Below are 23,308 nucleotides of genomic sequence, written 5' to 3'. Positions count from 1 at the left end.
AATCTTCTCTCACCGACATCCTGGGACAGTGGGTGATGATGGCTTGCAGTTAGACCATGCTTTAGCCCCCTCATTTACTCCTCCATTCATTCTGCTCTGGTGTTCTGCAGCACCTCCATTCAGTTAACCACACGTGCAGCTCGGAGGGCTCGGGCTCGGGCCAAGGGAAGCTGGCTAGCTTCCATTCCTTTCACAAGTGGCCACATGTGTGCTCCCAGAGGACCCCACTGTATTGGGCTTTGCTTCCAGCTTCCTCAGAACAAGGCTCTGTTTCCAAAGGCCTGGCCCAGAAGCAAAGAAGTAAATTACATCAACAGGACCTGAAATAGGTTCTTTTATAAATGACAGCGTTTCCCTTCCACACCCACTCATTTCCATAAAAAGTTGCCTACTCTGATTCATGAAAAACATATTGAGTGTAATGCTGTAAATGGCATTCTATATTTTGTAGTTGGATTGATTGCTACAAGGCTTTTCTAGAGCCACTGTTACTTGCCACTAAATAGAGAAGGCAGTTTTCCCATACTCTTAACTGGACAAATTATTCTGTCACATTCAGATATATTTTAACTGTTCAGAAGTTGAGGGTGGGAGAGTGGAGAAAGATTGCCCCTTTGGAAAATCTATAGCAATCAGTCATAGATGGTGGACAAAAGCCGGGTTATAAAATGGAGAAAGTTCATCAAGGGAAATTATTCAAAAGGTTTCTACTTGGGAGTGTTTAGATTCTGTTGTGAGGTACATAGAGGGCTTGAGAGCTCAGAACAGTACACAAGCATAAGTCTTTCCTGGAAGAAATTAAAAGCACTGTCTTCCAGGCAGAAGGGGATGGTTGATGTTTCCCAGAGTTAAGTATGGTATTAAGGACATGGTTAACACGTACATTTGAATGAATGAAAACCGAAAGAAAGGCTAAGGTCAATCCTGTGGGTAAGAAAGGCTTGGATAAGCACAATTTAGTAACAGTGGAGTTTAGTGATAAGAATATTTGAATCATCCCTAGGGGTTATATTATTTTATCCTGTGCTCCAGTATTATCAAAAGAGAAATTAAAGGTTAATAAAAAGGTGCTATAAATTTGATAAAAAGATATTTTTGTAGAAAATGGTTAACAAATCATGTGGCATATAACTGTGTCCTATGCTGCTCCTTCCCAATCATACACACACACACACACACACACACACACACACACACACCTTTTTCCATTTTGGAAACAGTAATCAAATCAATACTGCCCTAGTAACTGGAAAGGGTGTGTCATTGTGCTCTCCGATAGCTCCACCCACTCACTATACCAGACTTTCCAAACCAAAACACCCCTCAGCCACCACTCCCCTACATTACTACTTAATCAAATAGAAGCTCCCTGAGGATTTTGCATTTACATCCCCAGTGTTTAGTTCAGCACTTGCACAAAGTGGAAGCTTAATAAATCCTTTTCATCAGATTCATTCATTTATTCATTTTTAAGTGAGCCCAGCCTAAGGAAAGCCTCATTACCTGGACTATACATTCACAAAACAGGTGACTCCCAAGGCAGAGTACCTGAGAGAACCACAGAGAGACTCTAACACTGCCTTGTGAACTTGACCTCTGTCTTGTTTCCAACTCTGTATTTAGCCATCAGTCAATAAACATTTATTAAATACTTATTATGAACCAGGCACTGTGCTAAGTGCTGAGGATACAAATATGAACAAAGAAAGACAGAACCTGTCCTCAGGAAGCTTACAATTGAATAGAGGAAGAAAACACACAGGGGCAGCTAGTTGGCACAGTGGGTAGAGCACCCACTCTGGAGTCAGGAGGATCTGAGTTCAAATCCAACCTCAGACGCATAACACTCACTAGCTGTATGACCCTGGGCAAGTTACTCAACCCCATTGCCTGACCATAAATAAATAAATGAATGAATGAATGAATGAATGAATGAAAGGAAGCTGGAAATCTGGGAAGGGTAGGGAGGAGGTGACCCTTGGGGCGTGATGAAGAAGGCAGAGAAGTCCCAAAACAGTGCAGCCAGGTAAGAAATGAGGAGAGCTTACTCCTTAAAATGGAGGGTTTGAAGCTCATGTTCCCACCCGCTAATCAGAGGGGCAGAGGGTAATAATGAGAAGGGCTACCAAACTGGATGGGATCTTGCAATCCCAGCAAGATTTCTCAAACTTTTCTTCTGTTGTTGTTGTGACTCTTGGTGACCCCAAATATTTGGGGTTTTCTTGGTAGATACTGGAGAGATTTGCCACTTCCTTCTCCAGCTCATTTTACAGATGAGGAAACTGAGGCAAATAGGGTGAAGTAACTTGCCCAGGATCACACAGCTAATAAGTGTCTGAAGCCAGATTTGAACTCAAGAAGATGAGTCTTCCTGACTCCGGACCCGGCACCCTATCCACTGTGCCACCCCAGGGGTCAATTGTCATTCAGATGACTTCTGAAGTCAGAGATGTGGTGCTCTCCCTTCTCTGATGTCTACAGTTGCTTGGGGAGAAAACTTAGGAGTGGATGGATGTCCTTTAGTGAGCAAACCATTCCTAGAAATATAGAATTTTAATGTTCTTCTCTAGGGGTGTTGTGGAGAACAATTAGTGCTTCTCAAAATAAAATAAAACCCAGAAGGTACTTCCACACGTATTTAGTGACAGTAGAGAGAAAACTTCAAAGCAAGCACCAGGGTTTATTTTTCAAATGTTTAGGTGTCTGATTGCTTTAAGAAATCATAGCATTAATTGAGCACCTACTAAGCACCCATCACTCTACTGAGACAAAGCCAAAACTTGCCAATTTTGTACCAGGGCAAGTAGCGCTATCTGGCCTGGGGCAAGTGACATGATATGTTGGAGAATCCCCTGAGTAGTGGAGTGGAGAAGCAGGTCAGAGCTGAGCAGAAGCCACCTCTAGTTGTGGGGGGCAAGGAGGAGGTCTACAGGATTGGGAGTCAGAGGGAAAAGTGCAATTATCTCAGAACTTCCCATTAGACCTAATTATTCTTACTAATTAGGTCCTAAGATCTATTGATTCTTCTAAGATTCTAAGCAGATGACAATTGCACAAGCTATTAGCACTCTCAAAATCTGGCACCCATAGACAAAGCCTTGGTTGGCTTGTCTTAGTTCTGGCTCTGTACTTGATATTGAAGACATATAAGAAGAGGAAACCTTGAATTTATCTTAAAACAACACAATGTAAAAGGTAGTGAAAATATTCTTATCCTCAGAGAGTTTAAGTGACCTCCCCAGAGTCTCAAAGGCAGCTGGATGGCTCAGTGGATACAGCACTGGGCCTAGAGTCGGAAAGACCTGAGTTCAATCCAGCCACAGACACTTACTAGCTCTGTGACTCTGGGCAAGTCGTTGAAACTCTGTTTGCCTTCATCCACTGGAGAAGGAAAGGGCAAACTACCCCAGGATCTTTGCCAAAAACACCCATGAACATCATTGGAGTGCTGTGGTCCACGGGGTCCCAAAGAGTCCAACAATAACATCAGCAACTCGCAGTCTCGTGTCAGAGCCAGGATTCTAACCCAGATCTTCTCGCCACTACTGGAGCTGGAGTCAGAGAACCTGGCTTAAATCTCCGGTTCCTGGGGGACATCTCCTTCTCTCTTCCATCACTGCCACAGCCCTGATCCAGAGCCTCCTCAGCCCACGCGTGGACTATTGCAGTAGCCTGCTGGTCTACCTGCCACAAGTTTCTCCTCGTGCCAGTCCATCAGTCCATCAGTCCACTCAGCTGTCCAAATGATCTTCCTAAAGTGTAGGTGACAATGTCACCTATTCAGTAAACTCCCATGGCTCCCTATTACCTTCAGGATCAAATATAAAAACTTGTATTTGGCTTTAAAAGCGTTTCATAACCTGACTCTTGCCTACCTTCCCAGTCTTCTTATAGCCTATCTCTTAGGGTTGTAAAAATTAAATGAGATAATAAAGCTCTTAGCACAGTGCCTGGTACACAGTAGGCATTTAATAAATGTTTGTTTCCTTACATGCTACTGCCCTCCACTTACTCTATGACACTGGACCCCTTGTTGTTCCTCAAACAAGATCCTCTTCTCCCACTCTGTGCATTTTCATTGGCTCTCCTCTGTGCCTGGAACGTTCTCCCTCCTCCTCATCTTCCCCTCCAGTATTTCCTGGCTTCTTTCAAGTCTCAGCTATAATCCTACTTCTATGAGAAGCCTTTCCCAATTCCCCTGAATGCTAGTGCCTTCCCCCTTAGATATCCCCTCTAAATTGTCCTGTCTAGTTCTTGTTTGCACATAGCTATCTGCCTGTTGTGACCCCTGTTAGATTGTGAGCTCCTTGAAGGCAAGGTGTGCTTAGCACAATACCTGGCACATCATGGGTACTTGATAAATCCTTGTTGATTTGACCAACTAGACATGTTACTTTACCTTCCTAAGCCTCAGTTGCCTCATCTGTAAAATAAGGGATTTGGAGTAAATGGCCTCTGAGATCCCTTTCAGTTCTAGACTTGTTATCTCTCCTATGACCTCCAATACCAGTGTTCTTTCTCCTACACCACATTGCCTAGCTCCAGCCCATGAACAGCTTATAATTTTGTTGGGCAGACAAGACTTAGGATTGTGAAATGATTGGAAAATATAATATCATTAATCTAATTAGTAATTAATATTTAATAATTAAATAATTAATAATTTAAATAATTTAATAATTAATAATTGAAATAATTGATAATTAAAATAATAAATAAACAAGCATTCATTAAGCACCTACTGTATACTAGGAAGTGGAGATTAAAAGACCAAAAAAAAAAATGAAACAGTCCCTGCCCTTAAGAAACTTACATTCTCTTTAATACAAGAGGTATTAAAGGACAAGGGAGACACCAGCACAGGATGGAGTCACCAAGGAAGGTTTCAGGGAAGAAGTGGGCTGGTTTATATTTTGAGGAAGATTGAGATGTAGAGAAGAAATAGTATTAACTTAAAGACTTAGAGCATTTAAACCTCCATGTACCAAAACATTGAGATGCTGGCCACTGAGTAAGTCAAAATATCAGAATGGTGGACTGAATTTCATTTTTTATCTAGCTGTCTTGGCATTAGATAGACAGCCTCTTTCACAATAAAATCCTCCATCCAAAACCTCTGACATTTCCAAGGGAGATATATTGACCCTCCTCCCTTCCTCATGTATTGGGCGTTAAAAGTGTGCAAATGTGGAGCAGCTGGGGAGTTCCACCCTAGGGCTGACCACACATTGCTGCTGACCAAAACGAAAGTAATATCTTTCTCTATTATATTTAGAATCGTGGAATAATAAATCTAGAGATGGAAGGTATCTTAGAGGTCTTCTAGTACAACCCTATCCTCTTACAGATGAGGAAACTGAGTCCCAAAAAAGGCAGATAATAGCTAACATTTATATTGTGCTTACTATGTGCCAGGCACTATGCTAAGCACTTTACAATTATTTGTCTCATTTGATTCTTATAACAACCTAGGGAGCTATTATTATCCCCATTTTACAAATAAGGAAACTGAAGCAAACAGAGATTAAGTGACTTGCCCAGAATCACACAGCTAATAAGTATCTGAGACCAAATTCAAACTGAGGTTTTCCTGACTCCAGGCCTGGTGCTCTATCTATTGCATCACCTCCTTAACCCTGACTTATGCAGTGACAGAACTTGGATTTGAATCCATGTCCTCTGACTCGAGGTCCACTAGGTGGCGCCATAGAGCATAGCGCACCAGGCTGGGAGTCAGGAAGACTCACCTTTCTGAGTTCAAATCTGACCTCAGACACTTACTAGCTGTGTGATCCTGGTCACGTCACTTAACTTCTGCCTACCTCAGTTCCTCATCTGTAAAATGAGCTGGAGAAGGAAAAGGCAAACCACTCCTGTATCTCTACCAAAAAAATCTCATATGGGGTCACAAAGAGTCAGACAAGACTGAAAATGACTGAATAACAAAACCTCTGATTCCAAATTCAACATTCTCTCTGCTACACAGGTGAGTCATATTTCTCTAACGTTATCTGAGCTTTTTTCATACATATTCTGAAAAGATAAGAGGTCTCTCTGAGAACTTATCCTATTAGAGATCAGCTCCACCAATGTGTACTGCTTGGTGACAGAGTATGGACAAGAGATATGGGAAAGGAAATGGTTTCTAGTAGTAAACCTGTCTCTGAATCAGGAAGCCTTGTCCCTGATACACTGAGAACTCTTAGGTCACCTGCAGTGCTTATGAATCCTTCTGGTACCTGCGGCATGATAGGATGCCTAGACCTAGACCTAGAACACTTCTTCCCACCTCAGTTTTCTTCTCTGTAAAAATGAAGATGGACTAGAAAACCTCTGAAGTCCCCTCCAGCTCTGTATTTTATTATTCTATGAGAGCTGGACTCCCCCCTTCTATTTGTTACTTAGCAGCTGCATGACCTTGGGTAAGTCACTTACCTGCTCTAGGGCTCCATTTCCTCACCTGTAAAATAGGAGGGTTTTAGGGCGCCTTCTAGATGGTAAATCATCAACGACTTTGTGAATGCTGCCTATGGCCAGCTTTTATTCTAATTTCACTTCTGGCTCACTAGATGTCTAGGCACACTCCTTTTGGCCATCCACTTCTGCATTTGGATATAGGTGCTGCCCTCCTTCCATAAAGATGATACTGATGATCCAACATCAATAGGACATCTAGCTGGCCCAGTGGATTGAGAGCTGGGCCTGGAGTCAGGAAGCATTAAGTTCAAATCCAGCCTCAGACACTTATGAACTGTGTGGCTGTGGCCAAGTCACTTAACCACTGTCTGCCTCAGTTTCCTCATCTGTACAATGGGAATAATAACAGCACCTACCTCCCAGGGTTGTTCTGAGGATAAAATACGGTAATATTTATAAAACTCTTTGCAAACCTTAAAGCCCAATATAAAGGTCAGATACTACTGTTATTGGGGCAGGGGAGGGGGGAGGGGGGAGGGCAGATAAGTGGCGTAATAGATAAAGCATTGGGCCTGGAGTCAGAAAGGCCCGAGCCTCAGTCCAGCCTCAGACACTTACTAACTTTGTGACCATGGGCAAGTCGCTTAACTTTGTTTGCCTCAGTTTCCTCATCTGTAAAATGAGCTAGAGAAGGAAATGGCAAACCACTCTTGTATCTTTGCCAAGAAAATCCCAATGGGGTCATGAAGAGTAGGACACAACTGAAGAACAACATTATTACCATTTGCTTTGAATTGTTTTTTTGGTAGGAGGTAATACTATAGAATGGAAAAAAACACTGCAGCTAGGTAGTGCAGTGGATAGAGTACTGGGCCTGGAGTCAGGAGTACCTGAGTTCAAATCCAGCCCCAGACCAGACACTTGACACTTACTAGCTGTGTGACCCTGGGCAAGTCACTTAATCCCAATTGCCTAAAAAAAAAAAACATTGAATATGGAATCAGGAGAGACCTGTTCAAAATACTGTCTCTAATACTCAGTACCTATGTAATCATGATGAAGTCATTTAAACCTCAATTTCTTTAAATGAGGATAATAATAGCTGTTAGACCTATTCTCACCACATCTACTTCCACTCACCTAGACCCGAGCTTAAAGTAATCTCTAACTCTTAGAACACTTATTGTCTGAAATATTCATTTAGCAATTAATCCTATAATGTCTTGCAACATGTCTTTTATTGTTTTCCCAAATTTTTTATTTAAATATTATGTTGTTACTTAATTTACCAGTTTTTAAAAAATATTTGAAGTCAGATTGTATAGAGTTCCAGTTCTGCTGATCTCACCTTACATCACTTCATAGACATCTTTCTGTATTTCTCTATATGGCTCATAATCATTATTTTTATGACCCCAGAATAAGCCATTACATTACTAGGCCATAATTATTTAACCAAGAGATCCTAAACAACAGGTAGTAGACATAGTAGAAAGAATTGAGGTCCCATCCTAGCTCTTCCCCTTACATTCCCTGGACCTCAGTTTCCTCAACTGTAAAATGAAGGACTTGGATTACATCATCCATAAGTCTCTTTCTAACACTAACACTCTATGACTTTAAGTCATTTACCCTCACTGAGGCTCAGCTACCTCATTTCGATAGTTAGGATTATGGTAAGACCCGACCTCCCCACCTCGCAGAGTTGTTGCAAGGACCAAATGTGGAGCCTTGTAGTAAAAAGCTACCAAATTTTAGTAATTAGTAAGAACTGGAAGCAGAGTCAGCTTTTATATTCTTGGGCTCAAAGATCACTGCAGATAGCGACTACAGCCACGAAATTAAAAGACGATTGATCCTTGGAAGGAAATCTATGGCAAGTCTGGACAGCATGGTAAAAAGCAGAGACATCACCCTGCCGACAAAGGTCCATATAGTCAAAGCTATAGTTTTTCCAGTAGTGATGTATGGTTGTGAGAATTGGACTATAAGGAAAACTGAGTGCCACAGAATCAACGATTTCTAATTGCAGTGTTGGAAAAACTTCTGAGAGTCTTTTGGACAATAAAGAGATCAAATTAGTCAATACTTAAAGAAATTAATTCAGGCTATTCACTGAAAGGTCAAATACTGATGCTGAAGCTTAAATTCTTTGGCCACACAATAAGAAGACAGGACTCATAGGAAAAGACCTTGATGTTGGGAAAGATTGAAGGCAAAAGGAAAAGGGGTTTGGCAAAGGATGAGATGGATAGATGGTATCGTGGAATCAAGGAACATGAACTTGGACAGACTTTGAGGGATGGTGGAGGATAAAAGGGCCTGGAGTGCTATGGTCCATGGAGAGTCAGACACAACTGAACAACTGAACAACAACAACAAAAAGAATAGCTAAAAACAATTCTTATTCTTATTCATTCATTCATTCATTTATTTTAAAGAAACACTAAACATGCCAGTTGCACTACAAGAGCTTTAAATCTTCTTGCGGAAGACTAGAGCAAAACCTCTTCTGTGTCCACTTCTAGGGTATGGGCCGAGGTAGAAGGAGAGTCATATAAACATATTCAAAATGCTCATTGACAGTAGGTACAGATGGAGACAATTCTCTCTCGTGTAAGAAGAGCTTCGGTGACCTTACGTGAACCTGGTCTGTGGAATAAGTGACCAGGAATGCCACCACAACTATCACAGTTGGTGAACATTTAGAAGGAGAAGCAGTAATCACTTTAGAAATCCTCCACACAGCTTCATCAACCACAGAAGAAAGAAAAGATGTCTGTTTCAGGGGAGAAATGAGACTCCCAGCCCCGTATAAGGTTCCATGGTTAAGGGTGTGGGCTGGACTCCTCAGGAAGTGGAAGACAACTGAGCTAGGATTTCCTGGCAGCAGCATACGTCCTACAAGCTATCTTGAGATCACAAATAGATAGCAAGGGCCGGGTCTGGATACTAACACTCTGTCTTGCTTTTGGGGAGGGCCATGCCGCAGATCAGCATTACTTTGGAGATCAACTAAGTGGCCTCAATTCCCTGTGCCCAGCAAAAGAAATCAAGTGAAAGGTTTCTTGGACTTCTTTCAAATTGGTCACTTCTCAATCAGCTACAGTGAGCTTATATATGATTCAAAACTTACCTGAAAAAAAAGAGAGGATAGAGAAAGAAAATTCAAGTAGACAGCCTGGCCCTTCTAATCGCGAATGATAAAGGGGAGGAGAGAAAGGAGAAGGCAAAGCTTGAGAAGTAACCAATTGCTGGGGTAGCTAGGTGGCGCAGTAGATAGAGCTCCAGCCTTGGAGTCAGGAGGACCTGAGTTCAAATCCGGCCTCAGACAATTGACACTAGCAGTGTAACCCTGTGCAAGTCACTTAACCCCAATTGCCTCACAAAAAAAAAAAGAGAGAGAGAGAGAGAGAAGTAACCAATTGTGAAGCATCTGCATGTTCTTTGGGCACTGAATGCCATATAATATATACCAATAAGAGGATATAATATATGGCAATAAGAAGTATATATTCTGTGTTATGTCCCCCTCATTAGAACGCATTCTTCTTGAGAGCAGGGATTGTCTTGATTGTTCTGTTTGCATCAGTACTTAGCACAGTGGTCGGCACAAAGTAAACACTTAATAAATGCTTTTTCATTCATTTATTTTTCTTAGAGTCACATGATGGCCTTTAGTACTTAATCTAAGCCCTTCATTTTACAGATGAGGAAACTGAGGTCCAGACACAATGAAAGGACTTGCTCAAGGTCACATAGTTGATAAATAACAGAGGCAGGATTTGAAGCCAGGTCTTTGGACCCCAAATTCTGTGCAGTTTATATCATGCCTGAGCTACTTTCAACCTTCTTGAGTGCTCTTCTGCCAACCTTTGGCTTCTTCACATCATCTTGCCTCTAAAGCTTGGGGTGGTGGGCAGGATACGCCTCCCTCCCTACAGAGGTGAATTATACATAGAATAACCAAAATAACCCCAAGGGCTTCAGGTAACTTATAGAGCAACTTAAGGCTGGAATGATCCCTGGGTCTGTTTTCCATCAAGGGATCTTTAGACTAGGCCTCTCCCAAGGTATTAAGTAAAGGTTTATCAGGTTCTGTGCCTGGGCATGCGGAAGAGCAGGTTCTAATTAGGGGGAGACAACACAGAATAGAAAGGACAGCTGTAGAGCAGCTGGAAAGATCAGCAATGCTATGGGGTGAATAACAAGGCCCAGAGGGCCTTACTTTACATAGGTAGTTAATATGACAGCACCAGGGGATTATAGGGCCTGAGACTTGACAGATGATAAGGCCTGCAGTATTTTGGGAGGCACAGCAGATGGAAAGGCCTAGTGGTCCTTCATCTCATCAGAAGGAATGTGAGCTGACAAGCTACCTAATCAAAGGAGGAAGGTAAGAGGGGAGGGCAATCTTTGTGATAGAGACTCTTCTCAATGACAAGCTGTCCTGGATGAACAGCCCAGGGCCAGGGAAGGGCCTAGGGGCCCACTGCCAAATGTAGTCCCTTATCCCTGAGAGGAAGAAGAGGTACAAGGTAAATCTAGACTCCATTCCTTCCCTATTCCTAGCCTTCACTATACAGAGTGGAGCCGTCTTGCTGGGATTCTCCCTCCATCTGGGCTGTTTGCCTCACAATAAAATCACAGAAAGCAGCAAGTGTACAGACATGTGGAGCCAAACTGACAACAGGAAAGACAACTGGGCTGTTTCTTTTTCTGAAATATAAGAGAGAAAAGCCCAAAGGAGCCAAAGAAAATGACAGAGCAATGAATTACTAGTCAGTTAGTCACCAGCTTGCGCTGAGAGCACACTCTGGGCTAAGGAGTAAAGTGTACAGAACACACACCCAGGCACAGAACCTGCTAAACCTTTACTTAATACCTTGAGAGAGGCCTAGTCTAAAGATCCCTTGATGGAAAACAGACCCAGGGATCATTCCAGCCTCAAGTTGCTCTACAAGTTACCTGAAGCCCTTGGGGTTATTTTTGTTACTCTGTCTATAATCCACCTCTATAGGGAGGGAGCTTGTGACCTGCCCACCACCCCAAGCTTTAGAGCTAAGATGATATGAAGAAGCCAAAGGTTGGAAGATTTAAAGGGGTCAATCAGTCCACCGGTTTTGTGCCAGGCAATGTGCTAAGTGATGAGGATACAAAGAAGGGCAAAAACACTTACTGCCCTCAAGGAGCTCACGTTCTAGCATGGGAGACAATGTGCAAACAACTGTGTGTGGAGAGAGTCTATGGAAGGTAACCCCAGAGAGAAGGAACTAGCATGGGGAGGACCAGGAAAACAGAAGGTGGGATTTAAGCTGAGTCTTATGGAGAGTCAGGAAGGCCAAGCGGTGGAGATGAGGGAACGTGATGTTCAAGGAATAAGGAACAGCCAGTCCAAGGCATGGAGTCCAAGGAAGGAGCGTCCTGGGGGAGGAATAGCAGATAAGAAGGTAGAGGTCACTGGATTGTAACATACATAGAAATGAGCAAAGTGTTAAGAAAACTGGAAAGCAAGGAAGGGACCAGGTTATGAAGGACTTTAAAAGCCAAAGTGAAGATTTTTCTTTATTTGATCCTAGGAGTAATGGGCAGAAGTGAACGCAAGGGAGAGACAGAGAGAGAGAGAGAGAGAGAGAGAGAGAGAGAGAGAGAGAGGCTAAGGGGAGCCTGGGCATTCTTCCTCTTCAATTATATAGAACTGAGAGGTGCCTAAGTACAACAGAAATCCCCTCTCCCTCACTTGCAGAAAAGTCAATTTGTTCTGGTATTTTCTCCATCTTACAAAGCCTCCAAACTCTCTTTTCCATTATATACACATGTTGCAACTGAATCAGAGACAGCCCCGAGGAGCCTGGGGCTCGTTGGGTGGCATCAGGAAATTAAAAAGCACCAACCCGTGAAACCCCCCAGATCCAAGGAATCTTAGGGCTGGAAGGAGCCTCAGAAGTCATGGGGTCCAATCTGCTGCCCCACTCAGGGATCTTCTCCACATCAGCCCTGGCTGCTGGGCCGATCACATGCAGTATGCTCCCTGTCAGCCCATCTCCCTGGGTTGTCACCTAGGAGATAATATGGTTCAATTTAATCAATTTCAACTAATCTCTAATTCTGAAAGGAGTTCTTCTATTTTTTTCCCCTGGTAACCCAGGATCTCTTCTCCGAGAAAAGACAACATGCATGCAAAAACATTGGTGGGTATGCACATGCATGCACACATACATACACACACACACACACACACACACACACACACATGCACTCACACACACCCCCAGTAATCTATGGTCACTTCGCTAAACCATTCCCAACTCTGTGTTACCCACACCAACCTGCTTTCTCCAGGCTAGTCTCTAAGTTTACCTATCTTCTGTCTTCTCACCCACCCACTCACCAAGCCAGCTACTTTCTCATGGCATATTGGTTCTGTTCAACTTAGAGACAGAGTGACAGAAAGAGACAGACAGAGACAGAAAGAGACAGACAGACATAGAAACAGAGAGACACAGAGAAGAGACAGAAATAAACAGAGACAGAAAGAGACAGAGACACAGAGAAAGAGACATACAGAGACAGAGAGATAGAGACAGAGAGACCTGAATCAGATTAAAATGTAATTGGGAAATATTCAACAAAATAAATAAAAACATAATAAAATGCAGATAATTTACATTTTAAAACAAAGCCAATATGTAACTCAGAAGAATACTTCTGTATAGGTTAGTGGCCCTTTTTCTATTTGAATTTGATGTCACAGGTATAATGGAAAGTATGTTGTACCAGAAGTCTAATAAGCTAGAATTCTGGTCCCAGATCTACAAGCTTCAATGGTGTGTGCCGGTAAATATTTAACAACTTTGGCTTTCTGCGGGAAAAAAAAAAAGAGTACAGACACTTTTAAGTTTAAGCTGCATATTAACATTTTCTCTAGCACTTTCTAAAGTCTAGAAACTTAACACAACAATAAATCAAGCCCTGCTTTGAAACATTTGCTGATTTCTGAGCTGTAAATGCTCACAATGAAAATTTAACAATCAGCTCTCTTTAGTACATTCCTGCTTGCTTTGTAACTTTAGGACATGTAAGTCACAAATTTGATCACTTTCAATTTCTTCATGGACTATAATGAAGACCTCAGTGGCTGATCTCCCAGCCCCTTCCCAGCTCTAGAATTCTGTGATTCTATGTTACTCTAAAGAAGAGCTTTGGTTTCCTGTGACCCTATTACTGCATATGTCATCCAACTTTACTCAGTTTATTATAAGGAATAGCTCTCTGAAATTTTTTTATCTTGTTTTTTTGGTTAGGCAATAGGGTTAAGTGACTTGCGCAGGGTCACACAGCTATTGAGTGTTATGTGTCTGAGGCCGCATTTGAACTCAGGTCCTCCTGAATCCAGGGCCGGTGCTCTATCCACTGGGCCACCTAGCTGCCCCAGGAATAGCTCTCTGAAAGGGATGGGAGGCAAATACAGTGGGAAATATAAATAATATAAAAACAAAAGATATCCATAACATCTTATTTTTTTAAAAACTCCCACCTCTACCCAGAAGACAAGATCTCTCAATCTCCCTGTCATGCTATTATTCCCCTGCAAAAAGGCTGCTGCTTCCCAGAGATGTTTCTGGAAGCCAAGTTCATAGCTATGGTAATAACAGCCAGTATTCATATAACTCTTAAAAGGTTTGCAAAGCCCTTTACAAATATTATCTCATTTAACCTTCACTACAACTCTTCAAACTAGCTGCTGTTATTATCTTAATTTTACAGATGAGGAAACTGAGGCAGACAGAGGTTAAGTGACTTGCTCAGGGTCACACAGCTAGTAAGTGACTGAAGTCAGATTTGCACTCAGGTCTTGCCATATTCCTGGTCTAACATTCAATCCACTGAGACACCCTGCTGTAGTAGATAAGACTTTATGAAAAAGATGGCATAGAAAAGATTTAGTGACTTTGCCTTCTATCCCCTATAAATCAGCTGACTGACTGAATTCCATAGGACAGGAGAGAAGCACATGCTCAGTGGTGCCAAGTTGTTAGGTTGGGAAGGAAGAAAGAAAGAAAAGAATGACTATAAAAATACCAAAAAGGTGGCCAGTCAATGCCAGGATGGACAGGACATACCTCCTGATCTGGAAGACCCTCCTGTTTACTTTGCTCACGTAAATCTCAGAGGAATTAAAAAAAAAAAAAATCAGGATCTTCCAGGCACTGCGCTTGGCTCTATCATTAGAGACACAAAATGAGAACAGTCAAATGAGGTAACAAATGTAAAAACCTTAAAATTCTGTACAAATGTCAGCTCTGTTACTTAAGGTTACAGATCCACTCTGATTACTCTGTGAAAAGGCCAGTGTGGAAATTCCTACCTGTCAGTTACACCATTAAAATCCTAAATAAAGAAAGGGTCTTTGGTCTCCAGTGAGCCTTGGGCCAAATGCTGCTCTGGAAGGCAGTGTCCCGGAACACCATAGCCTGAAGTTATGAATCCTGCTAATGTTCTGAGCAACCAGTCTGCCCATTGGCATAAGCTTCTAGACAGCCCTGGACATCAAATCTCCTTTTATTGGAAGCCAGCCCTTGGCCAAAAACCTAGTGCTCCTGACTTCCCACCTGGAGGATCATCAAGAATGGACAGTAAATCAATGGAAAATGAAAAACTGGCTCCTTCCTAGGACAGCTGGGGAGAGCGTCAGTCCAGATAAAATGCTGAGCTAGAAAAGGAGGCCCCAGGAAAAACTAAGGAGCAGCGTGGACAGACAGCTTTGGTCCCAAGGCATCCAAGGCATGAGAGGTGTCGCCCTGAAGGGACATCAGGCCTGGGTGTTGTGAAGCTATTCCACAATCTGAACTCTCTTTGCTTCTTAGACTTTTTCCCTTGAGTTGCTCTTCTAAGGTTTAGAAGAGCAACTCAAAGGAAAAAGCCTAATAATAATAGTAATAATAATAATAATGATAGCATTTCTATAGCACCTACGATGTTACTATGCTAAGCACTTTACAAACATTATCTCATTTCATCCTCACAACAATCCTAGGAGGTAGGTGCTATTTGAGGGGAAGGGAGAACATGCTAGGTTAGGTAGAGAGATAGACAGACAGATAGATAGATATGCACACACAGAGTTATATAGAGTTTTACATATATAGTTATAGTTATATAGAGAGTTATAGTTATATATAATATGCAATAACTATATAATATGCAATAACTATATATGGTTTTATATAATAATATATAATACATATATAATATAATATAGCTGACATAATATACAGTTATATAATGATATAGTTATATATAATATAATTATATATAACAATATAGTTATAGATAATATATTATATATAATAATGTAGTTATAGATAACTAGATATCATATAATATATGATATGATTATATAATAATATACAGTTCTATATTACATATAATTATATATAATATGTATAGTTATATAATAACTATACATGTTATATGTAATAACTAGGTGCTTACTACCAAAAGAGTCTGTCTGTCATCCTTCCCTCACATATCCAACCTCTGACATTAGTATATTGACTAATGTCAAAATTACCTGGTTAATGTCCATCACCTTGAGATCCCTGTCCCTGAAACCCTTTGTATTTTTTTTTTCACTTTCAGCGGTGCTCTTCCCTTCGGCTCACCGGTCTAAGAGATCGTCTTCAGGCCCAGCCAATCTGGTGCTGCAGAACTCCCTAGAGGAAGTAGAGCTACTCTATGAGGTAGGCTATGGACCCCAGACCCTCAGAGGGCACTGCCCTTTTGTCAAGGAGGCGACAGCAATGATCTAAGCTCTGGAAACTCTCCCTAAAGTGCAACAGGAAGGAGGACCAAGAGAAGAATTTAAACAATTACCACAACAATGTAAAGGAAAACAATATTAAAATGTATCAACATTCAGATCAATGAAATGATCAATCTTGACTCTCAGGGACTGAAGACAAACAAGTCTCCCTCCTCTCAGTAGAAGGTAGCAGATAACTGGTGCATGAGAGTAGACATGGTCAACATGGACATTTGTTTTGCTTATCTGTATTTCTTTGTCATAAGGGAAGGTCCTTTATGGGGAAGAGCAGTTACTGGGAAATAATACTGTTTTAAAAAGATAAGAAAAACCCTCAACAAAACATTTTCTAATAAAAATTCTGCCTAGTACTTTAACATTGAACTTGGAACCAAAAAAAAAACAAAACAAAACAAAACAGAGTTCTAATCCTTATTGTCAGTTGTATGGACCTTGGACAAATCATTTGATATCACCAAGATTTCTGTCAGAAGTTAAGAGGACCGGGGAAACTGTAGCAGAGATGTGGAAAAAAGAAAGTTGTTTCAAGGGTTTTGTTTTTTTTTTTTTGAGGCAATCAGGGTTAAGTGACTTGCCCAGAGTCCCACAGCTAATAAGTATATGAGGCCAAATTTGAACTCAGGTCCTTCAGACTTCAAGGTCAGTGCTCTATCCAATGCATCACCTAGCTGCCCCTGAAAAGGGAAAGTTTAAGGATTACCTTCCCCCCTTCTCCCCAGAGCCTAGCACTTATTTAGTAAATGTTCAGTATGTGTTTGGTTGTTAATTGACTAAGGCTGTCATAGATTTATTTCTAGGCTCAAATGAAATAATGTATATAAAACATCTTGCAAACCTTAAGTCAGCTGTTACTACTGTTACTGTTATTAGATAGGGATCCTGTATACTCAGCAGCAATATAGTATAAAGACCAATGAAATGGGAGTCAAGAGACCAGGGTTCTAATTCTGCCTGGGCCACAAACTACCTACATGAACTTGAGCAGATCATTTCTGACCTCTCTGTACCTCAGCTGCTTCCCCTTTCCACCTCAAAAAATCCTGACTTTCTAAAAGACAAAGAGAAGCATGATGATGAGAATGAGAATGATGAATGCTTAATAAGGAACTCAGTTATGTCTTTACCAATAACAGACTAAAACATTTTCCCCTATTTTACTTCTCATACCAGTTTCTTCTAGCTGAACTTGAGATTAGCCAAGACCTAAAGATCTCCATCAAAGATGAGGAGCTCTCCTCCCTTCGGAAGGCCTCTGACTTCAACACCATCTGCAATGAAGTCATCCCCAAGAGCATCACAGACATTCGACGGCTGAGTGCCCACCTCTCTGAGTGGATTGGCGTCCTTAAGAGGGAAGATTTTGAACGAACAGCACTAACCCTAGCCTATACGGCCTATAGAACAGCCCAGGCCCAAGGGTTCCAGAAAGACATATGGGCCCAGTCTCTCCTTAGCCTCTTCCAAGCTCTGAGACATGACTTAATGAGGTCTTCTGGGCCCAAGCATTCCCAATGAGAGACACCTGGAACACTGAGGGGGAGGGGGAGAGGTCAGCAACCCATGGCTTTTCCTAGCTTGTCACACAATAACCCAGAAACACATTCTACTTGGAAAGAGAGGTAGCAATCCAAAAATAGGGGAAAAAATAACCCTGTCTTCCTTTACCCCAGACTATTTCCAACAAACATGTGGGCTTCAGGTTAAAATTCTATGGGCCAGTATTTTTAAGATACCTCCAAGGATAAAATGGCTCACCCTCAGTGGCATGTGGAAGATAACAGACAAGAGAAACTACTCTAGACTGAGTACAAAGTAGGAGAAGGAGACTGGACAAGTGTTGAGAAGAGGAACTGGTCCCTCTTCTTTGGTGCTAATTAGCTGAAAAATAAGATTAAAAGGACCTCTTTTTCCACATTTTCATTGGTAGGAAATAGAGACACTAGAACAATAAACAATATGTTAATCAATTGATATGTTTCTCAACTTCTTCCACAAAAGCCACCAAATATATGCCAGATAAAATACCAGCAATTTTGAGATCTGACCCTATCTAAGTCTGGACTAGAGCAAAATACAGTAACACCTTAATTTCTAGAATCATAAAAGAGGGAAGTAGATACAAGTCAATTTTCCAGATAATTAAAAGATCCCCCTTCACCTGCCATGTCTTTTATATTGAACCCTTTTCTATAGAAATCTTTCTGAAAGGTATTAAATACTTCCCTGCCTTCTTAAACATAGCATATTGAAAATAACTTAAATTTTTCTCTATGATTCATTATAGTTCATTATGATCATCAATTTTTGTACTGTATTCTGTAATGTGATAATCCCCTCTGGGGGCTATGAGGAGTGCAGGGATATTTGCCCCTCCACTAAATGTTCCCAGGCTGCCATGTTTTGCTAATTTTGCGTTTGGTTTTTAAATTGTTCTGTCTCCTCCCTGACCATCAGGCTATCTGTTTGTACTTTTTTCCTATTATATCCTTCCCTCGCTACCTGTTATTTCTAACTTGCTATAGGCCAGGAAATCACATAACTCATTCTGTCAGAATTGCGTGCTGGGTAAGTCAGTCAATTTTCTGAGTAGGTACCTCCTTCAAGGACTCTGTAAATAGCTATTTCAGCAGCAAAGAGATCCTTTTGACTCACCTCCAAGTTCATTGCTATCTTCTAAAGGGTTGAAGTTGCTCCAAGACTGACCTCAAGATAAGCAAGTCTTTGAGGCCTTGAATTTGGTTATCTCAAGTTTGACTCTAAGGACTGTGATTTGATAATGATAAAAGTCTGGTCTGGATTTCCATAAATCTTGGGATAAATGAAACTTTGAATACCCAAGCCAAATAACATTTTCAGAGAAATAGTAGTAGGCTGGAAGGAAGAAAGTACTCACCATCAAAAAATGCTACATATCTCTGCTCCAACCTCCACAGCTCTATCTTGCTCTGGCTCAGAAAAGCAACGTCAATATCTGTCTGTCTCTGTCTCTGTCTCTCTGTCTCTCTTTGTCTCTCTGTGTCTCTCTGTCTGTCTGTCTCTCTCCATATCTGTCTCTATCTCTCTGTCCCTGTATCCCTTGTTATACACTATTGTTCTTTCTGTTTTTCCTAGAGAAAATGGAACATCTCATAAGCTGAGATGCTTTCCTTCACTTTTCTCTTTCAATCTCTTTCCCTATGATTTTTTGGGGGATGAGAGGGGGGAGATATCTGTGTTCATACCTCTCGATGTCTATGCCTGACTCTGTTTATCTCAGTCAGCTCTGTTTTTGTCTCCCTAGATCTGTCCTCAGAGTCTCTTTCCTAATTAATATAATACTCTTTTTTCAGTGTGTTCTTAGGGGAATGGGGAGCAGTTAATTGCTTCAAAATACCAAGATGCTCATGTCTGCATAGTTTTGGACTCTCCAGGGAAGCAATTAGGCATCTGTCCCACAGCTTATAGGGTAACTGCACTGTCTGCTCCTTTCCTAAGCAGCAGTGGCCCAAGCCCTAAGGAACTCTATCTAATAACCAGGTATTAAAGGAACGTTCTAGGCCCGCACTTTGGGATATCCTACTCTGGAGCTGCATTTACCCACAAAGCAGCAGAACATTTCCAAGAATTATTCTGACCATAACTTATGGTCAAACCAACCCATTATAGAGGCAGATACATCAGTTTCATTCCATTCCACCCCATTCGACAAGCATTTATTAATCACCTAGGTGCCAGGCGTAGTGCATGCTAGACTCTAAGGACAAAGATTTCTAAATAGCCATCAATTAGGATACTATAGAGACAGATCTGACTGATTATTTTGACCACAAATTATGGTGCAAATGTATTGGGATGACCTACCTATTCATTAACTGAAAATGTAAAATATATAACGTCCTTTCAAAGATTCAAAACTCCATGTGGCAGCCAATAATTGAAGAAATATAGAGGGAAATGTTAAAAAAAAAAATAAAGTTCTTCTTGAAAGTAAGTTTTAGGTAATCAGTTTTTATACATTGAATTTGTTTGGATATAATCCAAACCTTTTTTTTTTAACTCAGAAAAACCTCTGAAAGCCTCCCTTACCTCTACATACAAAATCAATATACACATTTTTCCCCTATCAAAAACCAGAATCCAATGAATACAGCAAAGCTAGCTGGCCCAAATAGCCTTAACCTTATTAGCTCCTTGCTCTGAACATTATGGTCACAATAAAATGGTCATTGGGTTGTGCCCATTTGGAATTTGCCATATACAGCGACATTTTTTTGCCCCATTTCTACATAGTTTTCCTGGATAATTTTTACTAGGAAATTTTGAAAGCTAAGATATTCTAGAAGTCATCCTTATGCCATTCTCTAGACACTCAACCAGTTGGTCAATAAGTTTTAAGAAACCTCTGTGGACAGAGCACCATACTAGATACTGAGGAACCAGTAATGTGTTCATTAACTTTCACTGCCACACCCTTTCATCCATGATAGAGGAAAAGAGAATACGGAATTGGGATTTCATCATAGGAATGGGCTTTCATGGATAAGCTAGCCTAAGATTAGTTTCCTTTAAAAAAAAAAAAAACAAAGATTGAAGAATTCTGAAAGGATCTCTAACTTCCCAATCCATTTGGATTTCCTATGTGTCTTACAAAATCAGACTGTGGAAATGATTTGCTTCTTCTGAAAATGGATAGAGCCCCAAAAAAGAACTCCTGATCTGTGTCACTCACCTTCCCATTTTTATTTAATAGATTATCATATATAATATAATAAAGATGCTGTTCCATGGACTCCAGACTGACGGATCTCTCTGGTTTGTTTTCTCAAGTTATTTTACTGAGAAATTTAAAGTGCTTCAAAGCTTAATAACACATGCTGACGCCAGCAGCTGCTTTGGGATCTTGGCACATGGCAGCCAGAGACCCAGATATTTGTTATTTTATTACCCACTCTACTCAATGTTGGCAGCCAAAATATGTCACATACTTCATGGCCCAAGTTGAGTTTTAAAAGCCAGGATAGAAGTAAGGCCAAAATGTCAGTCAGTCGATCAATAAATATTTATTAACTGAATAGTAGGTGCCAGACACCATGCTTAGCTCTGGGGATGTGCCAAAAGGTAAAAGAGAGACCGGCTCTCAAGGAACTCACAGTTTAATGGGGGATTCAATGTGCAAACAATTAGGTGTAAATAAGCTATCTATAGGATGAATTGGAAATGGTCAAGAGAGAAGGCCCCAGACCTGAGGGGGAATCAGAATAGGCTTCACGGAGAAGGTGGTATTTTAACTGGAACTTGAAAGAAGCCAGAAGTAGAGATGAGTAGGGAGAAAATTCTAGGCACAGGGGACAGCCAGTGAAAATTCCTGGAGTCATGAGACCCAGATTAGTGTATGGCAGGCATGTGTGCCATTATTTATACCTGATGTCAGGTATACTCAGTGGAGTACCTTAGACTTCTGGAAGCGAGGCATAGAGCCAATGACACTGAATGAGGCTGTCACTTCAGGATTGGTGGGGAAGGACCATGGGATGACTGATTTTCCCCTGATCTTTTATACCCTGACCTGCTGCCTTTCTTAAATCTCCCCTAAATCAATAAATTTTGCTATTATTTATGAACAGGTTAGGAATTCTAAATAAGAGAAGTAATTTGTATTTGTTGTTGTTGTTTAGTCGTGTACAACTCTTGACCTCATTTGGGGTCTTCTTGGCAAAGACACTGGAATAGTTTGCCATTTCCTTGTCCAGCTCATTTTACAGATGAGGAAACTGAGGCAAACAGGGTTAAATGACCTGCCCAGGGTCACACAGTAAGTAAGTATCTGAGACCATATTCAAATGCAGGAAGAGGAGTCTTCCTGACTCCAGAGCTGGCTCTCTATCCACTGCATCCAATTTACATTATACCACCTATCATCTCAAACAGGGATTCACTCACCACTTCATGACCAGGTATGGGGTGACAATAAATCTGACCTCAGCTTAATTACATGATTTATTTCTTATTCACCCTTAGACGGCCTTAAGGGCTTTCTCTAAGGAACCAACAAGACAAGAGATATAGAAAGGTGGTAATGTCTGCCTTTTCTCCAAAGGACTTGGAAGTAGGACCAGGGGGAGACAAGTTCCTAGGAAATACAAACATAAATATGAAAGAAAATTCAACTCAATGTGATAAAAAATAATTAAGTGCCCACTATGTTCTATGCACTGTGCTAGGTTCTGCAAATAGTTAGGAAAAAAATGACTAAATAATCCCAGGCCTCAAGGGGCTTATGTTCTACTGAGAGGGGGGAGAAGAGAGACAGATACAAGAAGTTATAGTTAAATAAACACAAAACAGACACAAAATCATAGAGAACACTAACAACTTGGGAAATCAGGCAACACCTTTAGTAATCATAATCATGATCATAACAACCACAATAACATTTATATAGTGCTTGAAGGTTTGCAAAGTCCCTTACAAATATTAACTCATTTATCCTCACAGCAACGCTGGGAGGCAGGTGCTCTTATTATCCCCATTTGACAGATGAGAAAACTGAGGCAAACGGAGGTTAAGTAACTTGTCCAGGATCACACAGCTGGATCCTTGAAGGGAGCCAGGGATTCAAGAGGCAAAAGGGAGAAGGGGGAGCATTCAAAGGGGAGCACACAGTCAGGAGATGGTGCGTCATGTACAGGGAATAGCTTGGCTGGATCATAGTTCATGAAGGTTAGTGAAAATCAAGATGTATTGCTTTTCCCACACAAGTTCAAGAGCCCCTTGAAATCCCAGATCTGCTGGTGGAAGTCTTGTAATGAATGGAGGATTGAATGTGTCCTATCTCAACACTCTTCAAATAATTCTTTTTTCCTCCTCTTCCACCCACCTAAACTACCTCTACTCCATCCCTTTCCTTTCTTCAGCAGCTCCTTACCTGGATTCCTCTGTCTTCAAGATTAGGTAAGAATTACTAGGAATATTTTCAGCTTCCTGACATATGGTCCTTCAACTGCTGACCATCACTCTAGCCAATGAGCCATAAAATGAATGAACTTACTTATTGCATGCTTCTGTAGCAGGCACCATGCTAATTAA

At 41.1% G+C, this 23,308-nt stretch overlaps 1 protein-coding gene across 1 annotated transcript in view; it reads left to right on the top strand.

The window, feature by feature from the left end:
• The window catches only part of FAM180A (family with sequence similarity 180 member A), a 30,276-nt gene extending 9,473 nt beyond the window's left edge, over positions 1–20,803 (top strand). The window contains exons 2-3 of the mRNA XM_027842329.1: positions 16,060–16,160; positions 17,414–20,803. Of these exons, the coding sequence (XP_027698130.1) occupies positions 16,060–16,160; positions 17,414–17,758 (446 nt within the window). The 3' untranslated portion in view covers positions 17,759–20,803. The remainder of the gene's footprint in view (positions 1–16,059; positions 16,161–17,413) is intronic.
• Positions 20,804–23,308: the final 2,505 nt, after the last annotated feature.

This window comes from Vombatus ursinus, unplaced genomic scaffold, assembly GCF_900497805.2.
Source record: "Vombatus ursinus unplaced genomic scaffold, bare-nosed wombat genome assembly UNPS02014870.1, whole genome shotgun sequence".
In the NCBI taxonomy this organism is placed as follows: domain Eukaryota; kingdom Metazoa; phylum Chordata; class Mammalia; order Diprotodontia; family Vombatidae; genus Vombatus; species Vombatus ursinus.
Note: the sequence above shows the minus strand (reverse complement) of the source record. Positions and strands in the feature narration are given on the sequence as shown.